The sequence below is a fragment of the Schistocerca cancellata genome, chromosome 2 (assembly GCF_023864275.1).
Source record: "Schistocerca cancellata isolate TAMUIC-IGC-003103 chromosome 2, iqSchCanc2.1, whole genome shotgun sequence".
Lineage (NCBI taxonomy): Eukaryota > Metazoa > Arthropoda > Insecta > Orthoptera > Acrididae > Schistocerca > Schistocerca cancellata.
The window spans coordinates 586,274,958-586,290,293 of NC_064627.1; the positions used below are offsets into that span (position 1 = coordinate 586,274,958).

Sequence of the window (15,336 nt, forward strand, 5' to 3'; positions counted from 1 at the left end):
GATCAAAACAAACAGCAAAACGATTTAGAAAAATTATCTGATTGGTGCGAATATTGGCAGTTGACCCTAAATAACGAAAAGTGTGAGGTCATCCACATGAGTGCTAAAAGGAATCCGTTAAACGTCGGTTACACGATAAATCAGTCAAATATAAAGGCCATAAATTCAACTAAACACCTAGGAATTACAATTACGAACAACTTAAATTGGAAGGAACACATAGAAAATGTTGTGGGGAAGGCTAAACAAAGACTGCTTTTTATTGGCAGGACACTTAGAAGATGTAACAGATCTATTAAGGAGACTGCCTACACTACACTTGTCCGTCCTCTTTTAGAATACTGCTGCGCGTTGTAGGATCCTTACCAGATAGGACTGACGGAGTACATCGAAAAAGTTGAAAGAAAGGTAGCACATTTTGTATTATCGCGAAATATGGAAGAGAGTGTCACTGAAATGATACAGGATTTGGGCTGGACATCATTAGAAGAAAGGCGTTTATCGTTGCGACACTATCTTCTCACGAAATTCCAATCACCAACTTTCTCCTCCGAATGCGAAAATATACAACGACAAAACAAGTGTACAGCTTGACTGCGTTGTCCGGTAGCTTTATGGACTTCTATCATACTGGACATATATCTAATCACTTTTTTAGACCTTTTAAAATAAGTTTATTAGTAACTTACGACCTCCATTTCGGGTTATAAGCCATTTTCTAGTACACAGGTGATACCAAAGATGAGAACCAAGGAACGATAATCATGTCAGCTTCTTAATCTATCGATTCTTCAATTAACCTATAGAAGTTATCTCAAGGATCGATAGATTAAGAAGTCGATATGTTTATCTTTGCTTGGCTCTCATCTTTGGGATCAGTTGTGTACTAGAAAATGGGGTTGTAACTCGAAATCTAGGTCGTACAGGAGTAATAAATTTTGTAAAACAAAACTAAAAAAAAGTTTCGTTTATAAGTACAATATACAACATTTCACCAAGAACGCACAGTTTAGCGAATTAAAAAGAATAATTTTTGTTTGCCTAGCATACTAAATATGATGTTTCAGTGTGTCTGTAGCTACAGTAATTAATTGGAAACAAATTATAGTACCAGCTGCGATTTAATTTTTTGACACCACTGCTGGTTTCAGCCTCCAAGGTCAATTTCAGATGGTTAAGAACCTAGCGTCGTTGAGGTATACAAATGAGTCTATATCTGCGTACCTCCACGATGTAAGGCTCATAACTGCTTGAAATTGGCATAGTGATTGAAGTTGTCTGTGATGTTAAAAAATAAAATTGTAACTGGTGCTGTAATTTCCAGAATGAGATTTTCACTATGCAGCGCAGAGGGTGTTGACATGAAGCTTCCTGCAAGATTGAAACTGAGTGCCGGATCCAGAGTCGAACTCAGGACCTTTGCCTTTCGCGGACAAGTCTCTACCAATCTATTCTTCTTTTTTTTTTTTTTTAATCGTTATGTTATCATCATTTGGTCTGTGCGGACGTCACGTGATATCCATTCAGATTTATAGTTGGATACTTCACTCACTTTTTTTAATTTTTTTTAAATTACGGGGGGCAGCCAGCCCTATGACCGAAAGCGCTGGGCTACAGTGCCGGCACCAACTGAGATACCCAAACACGATTGAGGAACCGTCCTCATAGCCTTATTTTTGCTAGTATCTTGTCTCCTACCTTCCTGGCTTCTTAGTCCTGTAATACGCTTCCAATAGCCTTAAAAGACGTACTGAAAATGTGACATGACCATCCGTGACCTTTGCAATGCTGAAGATTAGTGGCGAAATGCCCCCTAATAATTCACCATTAATTTTAACAAACGCCGTTCGTGGCGACACCACATCCACTTGAGAGATCAATTGTTTTATTACTTAAACTATTTCTGTTCTATTCCGCTGGTGCAAAATTTGTTGTGTCTTGCCATCAGTAATCTAGACCAGAATAAACTGGTTAATCTATCAAGTATACAACTTTAGTAGAGAGCGTAGTTAGGAAGATACGTAATATTTTCACAGAATTCATGGTTCAAAAGGAATAAAGATTTATAGTTGGATACTTCACTCACTTTTTTAAATTTTTTTTTAAATTTGGAGGTCAGCCAGCCCTATGACCGAACGCGCTGGGCTACAGTGCCGGCACCAACTGAGATACCCAAACACGATTGAGGAACCGTCCTCATAGCCTTATTTTCGCTAGTATCTTGTCTCCTACCTTCCTGGCTTCTTAGTCCTGTAATACGCTTCCAATAGCCTTAAAAGACGTACTGAAAATGTGACATGACCATCCGTGACCTTTGCAATGCTGAAGATTAGTGGCGAAATGCCCCCTAATAATTCACCATTAATTTTAACAAACGCCGTTCGTGGCGACACCACATCCAGTTGAGAGATCAATTGTTTTATTACTTAAACTATTTCTGTTCTATTCCGCTGGTGCAAAATTTGTTGTGTCTTGCTATCAGTAATCTAGACCAGAATAAACTGGTTAATCTATCAAGTATATAACTTTAGTAGAGAGCGTAGTTAGGAAGATACGGAATATTTTCACAGAATTCATGGTTCAAAAGGAATATTTAGAAAATCTATGACAGCCTTGCAGTTTATCACACATCGTCAGTCTAGCTGATTCATGTTGACGTTAATGCTCATCTAAACGAGCGTAAGAAAAAAATGACAAAATGGAAAGGATCTTTTATGTAATACCCCGCAGCGAAAACAGCGGAGGAAAAAACATAGAAAATGAGAAGTAAGGAATGCCAGGAACGAAAATATCATCTATTACAAATCAAGATTTGAGAAGACACAGTGAAAGAAATGACACTATTTTGGCATCTAGAAAGCAAACGTAAACGAAGTGGCTGAATTAAGAAAGACAGGGGTTGCAAAGAAAGACAGGAGTCGCATACTATCAAATGCAAAGACAGCTTCCATGAACGTAAGAAATTAACAGTCAGTAATATTAGCCTGTTCCTAAAATAGTTTCAAAATTATGCTTCGACAGCGCTGTGTGTAAGTGAAATGTATACAAAGAACCAAGTGGGACAGAAGAAATGGAAGAATGTTAAACATTAAAGGGACAGTTAAAACCCGGATACCTAGTATGGAGCACAGCAGTCAGTTGGTTAAAGGCTGTTCTTTTTTTATTTTTTGTGTTTTTATAGAAAAACTTGACGTGATGGGACTCTTTCATGTACGTCTGGGACGCACAGTATCATAAATTATAGTCACTTAAATTTTTACTGTTTCGTAAGCGCTGCCTTAATATATACTGTAAATATCACTTTATAAAAAAAAAGTTCGGGGGAGTTGCATATTGGAAATAATATTAATGTTCAAGCGTCCTGGGCGATAACGTCTACATCGCCTAATCGGATTCAGCGCCTATCTTGTGAAGTTGTAAGGTGTAACTAATTGCCAAGTTGCGAGGATACGCCCTTAAAACTCGGTTGTCTTGCTCTGCTACGCTAAAACAGACACATTTGTTGTATACTTGATGCAATAAGGAATAGAGACGGTATGGTGGTCTGTGGGTCCACAATGCTGAGTCTGAGGTTACTGCATGTTATGCCTACACGGCGGACTGTCAACTCTGTGTCCAGGATCGGACTGACTTCATTAAGGTTGTTAGCTATACAGTCGTCTTGTTGAAATGAGGACCACGAGTAAACCACCTATGTCTCCGCAAGCGCAGGCGGTTGTTAAGGCTAGTGCGGTGCACACGGGTAGCTTTTAGAATCCTCGTGGTGGATCTTGCATCCTTGAGCGATACGCAAGGTCTGTACTCCGTTCTCAGCGTCAAACCTATTTTATTGTTCACTATTGTGGAGCACAGTGGACACACAGACTGGAGACAAAAAAACCTCATTATCACTTCGTGGCACAATAGGGGAAGTCGAATCGAGGAAAATTTTCCGGATAACCGTAGGTCTGAAATTCATCGTTGCGGAGCTTCGACCATAAAACGGCAATCAATCACAGCCCAAGTGTGTGCATTTAAATTACTTGCCCCAGCTAATACCTGTTATGCGGACGAGCGCAGTTAGGAGTACTGATAAAACTAGCTTACGTTAATGGTTTCGGCTGAATAATCAAACCTAGGCAAACTTTAAATTTCTATCGGCGGTGGGCTACATTAGACGCTAATATGTGTACCAAATCTGGTTGAAATCGTTCCAGTGGTTTAGTATGATCTCTTTACCCGTGATTTTGCCCACCAACAACATGTCAAACATATTTTACTTGTATTTAACATATTTCTCACATATTCGTACACATGATTCACCTGTACCTCTAGTGAATTTCACCACGCAGTTTCATTTTTACGCAGTTGTTTTTACGGCGTCGTAACTCATGAACTATGTGTCGGGCATGGCATAATTCTGCTTGTGTTTCCAGTGGTGTATGTGGCAACTGTCTGCGAAACGTGTTTTGAACACAGTTAGTGGTGAGGAAGTAATAAATTAAAACTTCATGCGTGACGCGGTAGCTTTTCACGCATCTCAGTAGTGGACATGATATCTTCTGCACTACCTGTTGTACAATCATATTTTTGTAGGTACATTCAGAGACATATGTGGATACTATCTGCGAAATGTGCTGTGTATAGAGTTAGTAGTAAAGAAGTAATTAATTTAAACGTCATACATGGTGCAGCAGTTTTTCACGCTTCTCAGTATTTATGAAGTCGTATCTCCTGAACTATGAGTCTTACAATGATACAATTTCGCTGGTAAATTCAGTGGTACCGTATATGTGAAAACTCTGAAAAACATGTCGCGAATGCAGTTAGCAGTAAAGAAATAATTAATTAAAAAGTCATGCGTCATGCGGCAGTTTTACTGCATGAAAAGCGAAAATGCAGTAAGCGATGAACTTTTCGTTTCATCATTTTGTGGAGGTTTTCAAACAGGAAAAGTTTCGGGAAAGTATTAAAATATGTGTGAAGTTTTATGCAATCACTAAGTGCTCTCACTCTCAAATTCTTCTTCTTCTTCTTTCGCTTGCGCCTTTATCCCGCGGTTTCGCAGGGTCGGCATGGTTAGGATCGGATTTGGCAAGGTTAATGTCAAGAGGTGACCGGATGCCCTTCCTGCCGCCACCCCATACACCTGGGATGGAATTAGCGTACCCCAGCTGTCTGCGTGTAGTGTAATCCATGGAATAGTGTGAACGTGTTCAGACGTCTGCGAGTCGTGTAACTGAGGCGGTACTTGGGGACCAGCCCGGTATTCACCTTGCCTAAAAACCACATCCAGGCTGGCTGGCACAACGGCCCTCGTCGGCAGTCCGCCGGGCGGATTCGATACGGGACTGGTGCGCCTACCCGAGTCCAGGAAGCAGCGCATTAGCGCTCTCGTCTAACCTGGCGGGTTGCTATCATTCTCAAATACAGGATGAATGAAGTATGGGAATTCGCGCGTCGTGGCTACACTGCTTTTTCACCCTCATCGCCACCCTTTGGAAGGTATATGGTTCTTACCACCACAACGATTCTTTCCAGACAGTACGTGATACGTGTACCAAGTTTGATTGAAATTGGTTCAGCAGCTTAGAACGAGATGTGGATCATATATACATAAAAATACATGTACATTCAATTTTACGGTATGTATGGATAAACATGCCATATTTTAATTTTTGTTGATGTACAGAGTACGTGAACAAACTTTTATTTCAACAAGTGCAGTAGGTGAGTAAGTGCGAACTAAGACGATGGTGAAACTAAATTTTAAATGCTCTTTTTTCTCACATCGCATTTTTTACAGCGTATGATCGACATTTTTGCCTCCAATATTGCTACAAAGTTGGCAGCATAACACGGCAGAAGGTATTTGACAGAACTACAACGTTGAACGAAGTCAAACTCTCTTGCTTTTTGGACAAATTTCCGCGCCCTCCACGCTGTAAGCCCACTGGAGATAGAAACGGAGCGAGTGCGAGTGTGATGTTCGGGTTGCATACTTCACAAATCCAGGCGCTGCTGTTGCATCACCGCTAACGGGGTTACTTCGCTCCCGCTGTTGTTCCGCTTGTATGACGAGTCTGAGAACTGTGACGCTGCGGTCGCTTCATACTCGTCTACTTGTTCTCTCTTACTGAAGCATGCAGCAATGTAAGGTTGGTCGCAACTTCTTAGTACGGAAAATGAGTACACGATCTTGCTGCTGTAAAGTGACAGTGACTAGGCGAAGTGACCGACTATCGGGATCAGATGACATGAAGTGCTATGTGTGTTTTGTGAGACTGTGGAGGGTGTTTAAGACGAAAATCAATTGATGCAAAGTACACTATTGCACATTTGTTCAATTAGAGGAACAGTGAGATCTAGAATCAGTTACACGCTATAGGCCACGCTTCGGACAGAAAAACATACAAAATTTCGAATCATACAAACAAAATGGTTGTGTTCTTGTTTATTTCGCCTTCACTGCCAGAAAAAGACCCTAAAGTGTGTATATATCAATGTCATTGACAGACACTCTTTGAATAGACAGAAAATATTACAATAAATTTACAGTAGTCTTCGAAAAAGGTTCGTCTATGTAAAAATATGTACGAGTATAAACAGAAACAATATTCACTGCTAACTGGGCAGTCATTACATTGTTACATAACTTGCTTCTCTCATTTAGGCAAACATTTTGTGACATTTCAACTTGCACTTGAGAATAGCTCTAAAGCCGAAATCGTGGTTGTGTGAAATAAATAAATAGTAATTTACAGTTTAATGGCGGAAATTTAGAATGGTTGCGTATGTGGCGGGATTGCCGCGGATCGGCGGTTATATTTGCGAACTCGTGTACTCGCTCTCCTTCCTGAGCGAGTCGAGTTCACTTGTATCCAGCAGACTCAGGGGACCAGTGGGTAGCTGCGGAGACTCACGAGTCGAGTCTACGTGCACACGGAGACGGCGAGTTCGGAGATGGTATCACAGGACTCGCTGGCGAGTTTAAAGCGAGTATGATCTCATTTCTGATCTCTAATGGCTACCATTGTATGGCCTTAGTTCTACAACGGTGTACTTCTGGGGCATGGATATTTCGAAACGTTTGCTTGATTTGGGGCGCCCGACGCTGCTCTAGCCTTATTATTGAGATGTTTTCCTCCGTAATGTGTGTTACAGAAATCATTCAAAGAGATCAGAGAGGAGCACAACTTGTCGCTCATACTCGTAATTTTATTGGATTTTGCTGGGAACAAAATGGTTCAAATGGCTCTAAGCACTATGGGACTAAACATCTGAGGTCATCAGTCCCCTAGACTTAGAACTACGTAAACCTAACTAACCTAAGGACATCATGCCCGTGGCAGGATTCGAACTTGCGACCGTAACAGCCTCGTGGTTCCGGAGTGAAGCGCCTAGAATCACTCGGTCACAGCGGCCGGCTGCTGGGAACGATACATCCGTTGCAACTGCTTATCTAGGTTAGTGATGACAGTTAAATTTTAAGCATACAGTTAATTTATTTATACATAAATCTACAAGTGTTACTACATGATATCTCAGAGATTTGTGTCCTCTTCTTGCTGGCTTCGAGCTATTGAACTGTTAATTTAGATTTTCTGATTGATAAAACTTTTTTAAATGTCCATCGTAGGCTGTCAAATTCTTTATACATATGAATTTTATTGTATTCTGCATCACACTGACCATTATTATGCAATAGTCCGCCCCGATATCTGAGTGGTCAGTGCGGCAGTCTGTCATGCCAAGGGGCCCGGGTTCGATTCCCGGCTGGGTCGGAGATTTTCTCTGCTCAGGCACTGGGTGTTGTGTTGTTCTCATTATCATTTCATCATCATCATCAGTGGAAGACAACGGGAAATCACCATTGGAATCACTTCTCTAGACGCTCAAGCGGTGGACTTCTCTGACGATGCTTCCCCCATGACAAGACCTGCCGTAAGGCAGAACACAAAGTTAAGTTATTATGCAATAAATTTCATGTGATAAAGAATTTAACGATCTACAATGAGCATTTTAATTGGTTTTAATGCTCAGAAATAACATCGAATCTGTGGACTGGCACCTGAAGAAACCGATGATACTATGCAGGTTGTTGTGACCAATTAGTGTTTTAATATTTGTTAGCAAGGGAATCCGCACTTTTACAAGGTTTCACAACAGTTTATTTTGGTGTGATGCGTGTTTAGTACACCCCAAAATACTGTAATTAAAATCTCCGCCATCTTTTGGGTGTTCGCTGAATGTGGGAGTGTCTTAAAGTCGAACACTAGAGATGCACAGAAAAACATGCGTTTCCCGACCCATTTTGAATAACTGATGTCACAAGTTTCCTCAGGAGATTCATCTGACAATATCACGGTTTCGTTGGAATAGTGTTCTGGACAGAAGCTAACAAAAACTCGTTTTCCTGCTGCCATGCCTGCCTCTGTTGTTCCCACATTAGCTGCGCTGTAACTCACCCCGTAGTCGGCGAGCACGATGCGGCCCTTGAGCAGGTTCTCCCTGAGCACCAGGCGGCCCAGCTGCTGCTGCTGCTGCTGGAGCGCGTCTCCACCGCTGGACCGGCCCACGCCCTCCACGCGGTTGCCCTGCACGTCCTGCAGGCAAACCAGACCGCCAAAACTCAACTTCATCTGTACAGCTTACAATATATCTCTCATCCAGAAAAAAAGAAAATACCATTAATTACTTTTTTTTGCAACAGATACAGCAATGTTTCGGACAGAGACAAGACGGCAGTTATAAGAGTCGAAGGGTACGAAAGGAAAGCAGTGGTTGAGAAGGGAGTGAGATGGATCGCAGCCTATCCCGATGTTATTCAGTATGTACTTTGAACGAGCAGTAAAGGAAAAATTTGGAGTAGGAATTAAAGTTCACAGAGAAGAAATAATAAGTCTGGCGTTTGCCGGTTACGTTGTACATCTTTCAGAGACAACAGAGGACATTAAAGAGCAGTTAAACGGAATAGACAGCTTCTTGAAAGGAGGATATAAGATGAATATCAATAAATGGAAAAAAGGGTAATGGAATGCAGTGAAATTGAATCAGGTGATGCTGAGGGAATTAGATTAGGAAACGAGACACGAAGGTAACGTGACACGAAGGTAACTGAGACAGGAACGTAACTGCGATAAACCTTGGGTAGCGGAAGAGATATTTCAGTTGATTGACGAAAGGAGGAAGTACAAAAATGTTCCGGGAAATTCAGGAATACAGAAATACAAGGCACTCAGGAATGATATGAGTAGGAAGTGTAGGGCAGCTAAGGTGAAATGGCTACATGAAAAATGCGAAGAAATCGAAAAGGATATGATTGTTAGATCAGTATACAGAAAAATCAAAACAATCTTCGGTGAAATTAAAAGCAAGGACGGTAACATTAAGAGTGCAATGGGAATTTCGCTGCTAAATGCAGAAGAGAGAGCGGATAGCTGGAAAGGGAACACTGAAGGCCTCTATAAGGGACGATACTTGTTTGATAACGTAATAGAAGAAGAAACAAGAGTCGGCAGGGGAGTGATAGGGAATCCAGTATTAAAATCGGAATTTAAAAGGGCATTGGTCGACTTAAGACGAAATGAGGCAGAAAGGATGGATAACACTCATCGGAATTTTTAAGATCGTTGGAGGGAAGTGAGAAAAAGACTATTCACGTTGGTGTGTAGAATATATGACTTTTGGACTTTCGGAAAAACGCCATCCACACAATTCCGAAAATGGCAAGACTGATAAGGCATCTGTGAAGACATCAGGGAATAACTTCCATGGTACTAGAGGGCGCTGTAGGGGGTAAAAAATGTAGAGGAATACAGAGGTTGGAATATATCGATCAAATAATTGAGAACGTAGGTTGAATAGCTACTCTGAGATGAAAAAGTTGGCACAGGAGACAAAATTCGTGGCGGGCCACATCAGACCAGTCAGAAAGCTGATGATACAAAGAAAAGGAAAAGGAAGCCACTACAACTATACTGTTGACGAGAAACTGCTGGAAACATTATCCGCCGTAAAATATCTAGGAGTAACTATCCAGAGCGATCTTAAGTGGAGCGATCACATAAAATAAATAGTCTAAGAAGCAGATGCCGGACTGAGAATCATAGAAAGAATCTTAAGGAAACATAACTCATCCACAAAAGACATGGCTTATAAGGCGTTTATTCGATCGATTATTCGGTACTGTTCAATAATATGAGATCCTTACCAGGTAGGACTGATAGAAGAGATAGAGAAGATCCAACAAAGGGCGGCGCGTTTTGTCACAGGATCGTTTAGTCGGCACGACAGCGTTACTGAGGTGCTCAGCATTGGCAGACGTTACAAAAGAAGCATTGTGCATCACGGAGAGGTTTACTACTGAAATTTTGAGAGAGTACTTTGCGGGAAGAGTCGGATAACAGCACTTACCCCCACATACACGTCACGTAATGACCGCGAGGAGAAAATTAGAGAAATTAGAGCTACTACAGAGGCTTACCGTCTATCATTTTTCGCATGCACCATTTTCGAGTGGAACAGAATACGGGGGATCAGTTAGTGGCACCAGGAGCACCCTTCGCTACACACTATTAGGAGGCTTCCGGAGTATGATGTAGGTGTAGATGAAGAACGAAATTCTAAATAGTAACTCAGGACTTTGAACGTTGGGCAGAAGCGCTGATTTGAGATGAAGAGTTTGACACAGTATAGGAAGTGCAGGGTGCCGCATCAAACCAGTCAAAAGACCAGTTAAAAAACGACGTAAACGCCTCTGACACTTCCAACATATTTACCTGTTTGAGTTAGTGATATACGAGTATTATTGTGGTTTTGTTGGCGACAAGTCTTATTCACCTATACTATCATAATATTGTCAAGTGGTAACGACACTCAAGTTCAGATCCAAAGGCTGGATCGCCCATAAAATACAACGCTTAGCACTGAAAGCACGTTTATTCAAAAAAAGGTTCAAGTGCCTCTGAGCATTATGGGACTTAACATCTGAGGTCATCAGTCCCCTAGAACTTAGAACTACTTAAACCTAAGTAATCTAAGGACATCACACACATCCATGCCCGAGGCAGGATTCGAACCTGAGACCGTAGCGGTCGCGGCTCCAGACTGAAGCGCCTAGAACCGCTCGGCCACACCGGCCGGCACGAAATACTTCAGAACAGCTAGCTGTAGATGGGCTGGGATGATGAGCAACCGTTTCCGTCTCATCAGTTCGTAGTAATTCTTAAACAAAGCTCCGATTATTAATTGTAATTTGCCTGTGGTCGATACCTTTTTCTTCAGGGCTTCTATGATTGTTATCAGGGCTGGATCCTCTCTCTAGTCAACAGCAATGTCATTTAAGGCAGCAATGTCTGAAATTCCATCCACGCTGCTGTGTTTCTGGAAAGGTAATCGGCGTGCTTGTGTTTGTCTCCGCTTTTGTATACCTTGAAATTCAGTGCCCAACCAGCTAGTCGATCTGACAGATCCTTTAGATTACTCAGGCAGCATAGAGAATGGTGTTCCATCACAATGGTGAATGATTTGCCAAATGCATATGGCCAGAATTTGTTGATGGCCTGAACAACTACAATGCACTTTCTCTCGATTGCAGGAAAGTTCTTCTTGAATTTAGTGAGTACTCTGGAAGCATCAGCCATCACCTTTTCAGTACCTTCCGGTCCATGTACTAGGAGAGCTCTATCCCACACCTTCTAGCGTCAATGTGAAGTTCTATCTTGAAACTCCCTGGGAGATTAAAACTGTGTGCCGGAACAAGACTCGAACTCGGGACCTTTGCTTTTCGAGGGCAAGTGCTCTACTTGTAAAGCTGTGAGGAGGGGTCGTGAGTCGTGCTATGGTAACTCAGTTGGTGGAGCACTTTCCCGTGAAGGGCAAAGGTCCCGAGTTCGTGTCTCGGTCCGACACACAATTTTAATCTGCCAGGAAGCGTCATATCATTCTTCAACTTCTATCTTGTCTTTTTCCTCATACAATGATGAAACTGGAAAAGTTGTTAGCGCTTCCTTAAGGTCAAGGAAAGAGCTTTTGTACGCCTTGCCCCAGGAAAATTTGCAGTCTTCCTGCAGTAGTTCTTGAAAGAGACGCGTACTGGTACAGAAGTAGCAGAACGAGCACATTCAGAGAAAAGTTCTCAAATTGCAAATGTACCAACGAGTCGGAAAACATGTGACCTTATTTTCTCTGGCTCTGTAGAGACTCTAATACCATCACCATTCACTTTTTTCGGATTTAGGCGAGATATGCACACACTTCAACACGGTTGTTATGTGGTTTAGATTTTCTTCAAATGTCTTAAAAAAACAACAGTGTCATCCAGATACCAAAGACACTTCGCCCAGTTAAAGTCTCGAAGCAGGTTGTACACATAAGTTCGAAAGTGATTGAAGTATTTCATAGTCCATACAGCATAGCTTCGAACTCATAGAGGGCTTCAGGAGTCATGAAGGCAGTATTATACCCGTCAGCCTCGTCATCCTCAATTTTCCAATAGCTTGTCTGCATGTCCATAGCTGAGAAATACTGTGCTACGTTCAAGCAGTCTAGACTGTCCTTAATGAGCGGCAATGGGTAGGCATCTTCCTTCGTGATTTTATTCATTCGTCGGTAGTTGGGAGAGAAAAGCCATGTGCCATCCTTCTCCTTCACAAGGGCCACAGGAGGGGACCAGGGACTTCCTGAAGGTTCAGTGACGTCATCTTGCAGCATCATCTCCACTGTCTCCCAGATTTTACGTTGTTCAGCCGGCGACACACTATATGGCGATGGTTAATTGGTGGTTGATCCCCATTGTTGATATTGTCATTCACCATGGGGTTATTCGTCTATTTTTTCTCCACACCAGATTTGAAAACATCCAAAAATTGACACAGGCTGGCTATTACTCGCCAGCGTTGTTCCTCACTCAGGCCAGAATCTATTGGAGGTTCGATAGTAGCTTCCTCCCATGCGTAGTCTTTAGTGGAAGCAGAGCATGACTCTTCGTCGATGGGACTAAGCTGTCCTCGCTGGACTCGTTCAGCTTCGCCTACTCACATATCTTTAGGGATGAGTTGTGGCTACTCGTGACGATCCGAAGTTACTCTTGACCACCTGCAATGCTTATGAACGCTGATGGCATGCAAATTAATTTTATGAGACTGAGTTGCTTTTTGCTATTGAAAAAAGCTTCATAATTTAATTGAGCATCTGGATTGATGACTGGAACTCGTCTTGTTGATGAGGACGGGAAAAGAACGTCTTCAACGGCAAACAGCTGCCCAGAGCAATCTTTGTTGTGTGTATTTGTTGGTTTACGTTCGTCAGTCTGGAGCTCTGATATCCCAGAGTTTGTGACTATTTATGATGCCTGCAATAAGTCCCATCTAAGAATAAGATTATGACTATGTTCTGATAAAATGACAAATTCCGTCATTGATAGTTCTTGCATTACATGTTCCTGTCAGCTAGATATATTGCTACTTTCAACACTTTCGCTTTCGTTTCACGGAACACAGTCTTATTTAGCTGACGCTGACAAGCATGCCCGCAGCTCGTGGCCGTGCGGTAGCGTTCTCGCTTCCCACGCCCGGGTTCCCGGGTTCGATTCCGGGCGGTGTCAGGGATTTTCTCTGCCTCGTGATGGCTGGGTGTTGTGTGATGCCCTTAGGTTAGTTAGGTTTAAGTAGTTCTAAGTTCTAGGGGATTGATGACCATAGATGTTCAGTCCCATAGTGCTCAGAGCCATCTGAACCATTTTTTTTTTATGACAAGCATCCGGCCTTACAGAAAAGGAATCCCGTGAATCGACTAGTCGCCTGGACAGGTTGTTCGTCGATGATGACGTCGACAAGATTTTCTGACAGCTTAGGGACTGTTGTCCATGTAATATTCGCAGATGATGCGGCCTCATCTCCATAGATGGTCACCTTGCTTAGTTCTCTTGAAGTCAGTGGTTGGGAGAGAGGCTTGTAGCGCTGTACAGCAACAAGGAGTACTTACGGCGTGTTGGGGAGTGACTTAGTACGGCGATAAGCTCCGTCCCACAGCTCGACTATAATCATTTGCAGCTAACTGACGTGAATAGAACTGTTGTGATGGTTGACGTCTGGCGGTGTAGCAGTGGTCGAAAACTCGTCTTTTTTCTCTGCTGTAGCGTCAAACGTGCCTAGGGTGTCCACAGTAGCAACACACCGGCATGCTGTCCACTGTCTTCCAAATGTTTCCTCTTCTGTGGGACGTTCTACTTGGCGCAGGAGTTGGTTGTACCTGCGTCGGTCATGTGCTGGGGTCTATTTGATGACAGCGGCCTAAATCCAAGCTCGCCGAGTCCATGCGACGGATATCGGTACTAAAGAAATATACAGCTCATCCTCAACATTCTCTGTTTCCTCCAGAGGGATCGGGTTGACATTCAAGGCTGCTATCTCTTACGTACTCAATCCGAAATTTCTGGCTGCCATACTCTACTGTTTCCTTTCTCCTACCAAGTGGCACATGAGGGAGGCGAAGTAATGGTAGTCTTCTACAACTGCCAGAAGTATCACATTGGGCACTTGGTCACATCTCTCTGGCACGATTCTTTTCTGTTGCACTTTCTCGATTCGCTGGCACCACTTGGTGAGTTCTTCTTGTCGTTGTGACATCCTTTACCCAAAGAGCTTGGTTCATGTCGTCTGCTACTCCCTTCATCAAGAGTGGCCGGCCGGAGTGGCCGAGCGGTTCTAGGCGCTACATCTGGCACCGCGCGACCGCTACGGTCGCAGGTTCGAATCCTGCCTCGGGCATGGATGTGTGTGATGTCCTTAGGTTAGTTAGGTTTAAATAGTTCTAAGTTCTAGGGGATTGATGACCTCAGAAGTTAAGTCCCATAGTGCTCAGAGCCATTTGAACCATTTGAACCATCAAGAGTGAGGTTTTGTCAGCTTGCGTCACATTCAGATTCACGATGTGGCGTAGGGCCAAAACATTCCGCACGTAGGCCTGTATCGTTTGCCAGTGACGTTGGTCCCTATTTTCAGTACTGTTCTTCCACTAAGCGGACGCCGTTGATTGTCGCCAAATGTTTTCTTCTGTTCAACCTGGAATTTATCCCAGCTATTGAGCTTCTGTTCGTCATTCTTGAACCAATGTTCGGCTGTTCCGGTCAAGTAGAAGTACACATTTGCCAAACACATCATGTCACCCAACCTGTTGTATTTGGTGACTCGGTCGAATCCTTCCAGCTATTTCGTCGGGTTTTGACCATGATCTCCGGAATTCGTTGATGCATGTCTGATATACAACTGACGTACTGCTGGCTCGGAATCCATTGGTTCAAAAATGGTTCAAATGGCTCTGAGCACTATGGGACTTAACAGCTGAGGTCATCAG

The 15,336-nt window shown here is 42.8% G+C and overlaps 1 protein-coding gene across 1 annotated transcript in view; it reads right to left on the bottom strand.

Annotated features, from left to right (window-relative positions):
• The window catches only part of LOC126156710 (protein phosphatase PHLPP-like protein), a 384,170-nt gene that overhangs the window by 117,370 nt on the left and 251,464 nt on the right, over positions 1–15,336 (bottom strand). The window contains exon 6 of the mRNA XM_049916328.1: positions 8,448–8,585. Within this exon, the coding sequence (XP_049772285.1) occupies positions 8,448–8,585 (138 nt within the window). The remainder of the gene's footprint in view (positions 1–8,447; positions 8,586–15,336) is intronic.